This window comes from Charadrius vociferus, unplaced genomic scaffold (genome assembly GCF_000708025.1).
Source record: "Charadrius vociferus isolate BGI_N301 unplaced genomic scaffold, ASM70802v2 scaffold436, whole genome shotgun sequence".
Lineage (NCBI taxonomy): Eukaryota > Metazoa > Chordata > Aves > Charadriiformes > Charadriidae > Charadrius > Charadrius vociferus.
In genome coordinates this window covers 3,348,532-3,351,409 of record NW_009649187.1, presented here as the reverse complement: position 1 = coordinate 3,351,409, position 2,878 = coordinate 3,348,532, and the positions used below count along the sequence as shown (strand labels likewise).

The window sequence follows — 2,878 nt, the reverse complement described above, 5'->3', positions numbered from 1 at the left end:
AATATCGAAAAATGATAACGTATAATTTTTGGCTTTGCAGAGAAGAAATTTTCCTTCAACTATTCCGTAAGATGAATTGATATGCAGTAGCATCATCTGGAGGAACTGCTTTGTGTTTGTGAATTGCAAACAGCTGGAACCACACCACACAGTCATCTACCTATTTGACACCTGAAATTAATCCTTTGGATAAGTCATTCATGACTCCCATGAACAATGCAGGGAAATAAGAAACATACAGAAGGACATAGTGACTCCTCAAGTATTGGGAGTCTACTGGATGACACGGACAGAGAGGTGAGCAGCCTCACAGACCGAGCCTTCAAAAGTTTGTGTGTGGCAGAGCTTGAAGACTCTTACAATGAACCGGATCTTGCCATTTCACCTGACTTTACCCTCCAGTTGTCTGCTAAATTTCACCCAGGGACGTTAAATCACACCATCAAGAAAAGCAATGTCTGTAACAAGCTAACAGCAAGAAACAATGAACATACAATATGGGCTTCCACATTCCAGCAGTTACCAAAGTGTGCTCCGGAGGAGAAAAGGATTGCTAAAAATAACACCTTTGCCACTGAAAGGAAAAAGCTGAATTTGCCAGTACCTAGTCCAAGGAACAATAAACATGTTTCAAAAGTGTCCTCGTTGATTAAGACATTTGATAAGACTGCAAACCAAGGGTCAGGAGGTTCCCTGATAGCCATTAAGCAGCCTATTAAGAATAGCTTTCAAAAATATAAATTAAATCATGGAAATGATATGGCTTGCTGGGGTGACACAGGCATTTTAAGCATCCACAAGGAACTTTCTGAATTTTCTGAGGCTAGTCAAGGTAGCCACTCTCTCAGAGGCAAGCATGAGCCACAGAGAAGACCTAATAAAATAGACCTGAGTTATTGTGGCTCTGGTGGTTATTATCCTGTGCTGATTGAGATGTCAAAAGTAGCCAAGTCGAATTTTTCTCGTTCTTCTAAAAAGGCTTTAAAAAACAGAAGTATGAAAGTTAATGAGCCAGCAAAAAAAGGTAATTTTCTTCACAGTGAGAACAGTGCTTTTGAATCATGGAATGTTCATCACAAAAAACTGACTGAAAAGGAGGAATTTGTTGATGTGAAAATGAAAAAGGAAGGTCTTACATACCTGGAAGAAGAACCATTTATTAAAGGAACCCCCACACATGAACATAAACTGCCACCTGTCAAAACCACTGTTGCTAAGAAGCAGGAGAAAGATCTTCAGATGGAGCCAACTTCATCAGAAGCTGCTTTCAGCATCCCTCTCCCAGCTGTATGTGTACCTCAGGGCCCCCTCCCTTCAGAAACTGAACTTCTTGCTGCTCTTCCACCCACACCTCCCCCTAGGATCCATGTGCACCAGGGTCCTCCTCGGCCACCCACTCTCCCACAGGCACTTCCTCTTCCACCCCCTACCCAGCAGGGCCATCCCTCAACACCCTGCATCCCTGAAGCCCCTCCTGTGCCACCACCCCCAATGCCAGCTCAGCTTTCCCCCTCTGCCATGTCCCAAGTCTCCGTCTCACCCCAGTCCGCATCCTACAGGATGATTTCACACTCACCTATGTCCCAGGCACCCAGCCCACCTCCACCGAGACCCCTGGCCACCTTAACTGAAGAGGACGTCCTCAGTCCCCAACTGGGCAGTACAGGTCCACCCTGGAGGAGACAGAGGGCTACAAAAGGGGCAGCAGAGAGGAGACAGACTTCAAAGGAGCAGTTCACAGCCAGCGATGAGATGGTTTCATTGTCTGAAAAGGCAATTGGTGCTGAACCTGGTCTGGATGTGAGTCCTCTGACTAAAGAGGTAAACTCCCCTGGTTTGAATAGCCCCTCTTTCAACATCACCGAACTCTTAACACCCATCATACCACCAAAACAGGAGGTAGACCCTATGGAAAGTGAGCTGGTCCCGCTGACACCTCCTCCCACTGAGAGCGCAGCAGCAAGAGACCACGAGGGGAGCGTGTTTAGCGATTACAGGTCTCGGGATAGTTACAAATCGAAAGCATCGAGTCTGTTATTCAATTTGAAGGATGTGCGTAAACGTGTTAAAAGCATTTATACCCCTTCTCCCCTGTTAAGGGCCTTGGAGGAGAAAAATAAAACTAGGGAAAATATACAGGAGAGTACAAAAATGAATGCCTCGTTCTCGACTTTACAAGAAAAAAGTAACAAAAATGTTGCCGAGAAAGATGAATCAAGTGATATAACCTCTGTATTGTCTGGCAGTGTACCCGAAAAGGACAGTAAAACTGATCTAACTGGACACTTTACAGACAATTACCTGACTTTGAGTTCACCCCAGACCACAGCAGACCTTTTATTTTACCAAACTGGAGACAACTTGCAGCAAGACGATTCAAAATGCGAAAGTCTGGTTAAAAACACAAGGGGTAATGAAAACGTCGCCTTGTTCAGACATGAATCAAATGAACCTGATTTAAGGAAACGTCTGCAGTATCCAGCATTGAAACAATTCACTAGAGACAATGCAGGTACAACAGCTGGGCAACCTGTGCAAAATCCCAGTGTCCGTGTCCAGGGTGAGGAAAATGAAGGACAGGCTGCCAATCAGAAGGAAGAGTTTGTCTTCAAAACGCTCCCAAACCAACTCTCACCAGCAGAGGATGTACCTTACAGTGACATCCAAAACAATATGGTGGTAACTGGGCATGAAGGACATGGCAAAAGAAGCACGAGTTCTTCAGAGCAATCTTTTGTCTCCACGGTAGAGCAGCCACTTCAGGAAGAGCTGTTTCCACCGGTGCCCCTGATGCAGAAGGCAAGCCTTCAAGAAAGCCAGAGGACAAGGAGTGAAATGAGTTCAGACAGTAAGAAAAGCCACAAGGAGAGAGGGAAAG

At 45.3% G+C, this 2,878-nt stretch overlaps 1 protein-coding gene across 1 annotated transcript in view; it reads left to right on the top strand.

Moving 5' to 3' along the window:
• The first annotated feature begins 216 nt into the window (after positions 1-216).
• The window catches only part of LOC104289722 (chromosome unknown open reading frame, human C10orf71), a 4,818-nt gene continuing 2,156 nt past the window's right edge, over positions 217-2,878 (top strand). The window contains exon 1 of the mRNA XM_009888711.1: positions 217-2,878. This exon is cut by the window's right edge and continues 1 nt beyond it. Within this exon, the coding sequence (XP_009887013.1) occupies positions 217-2,878 (2,662 nt within the window).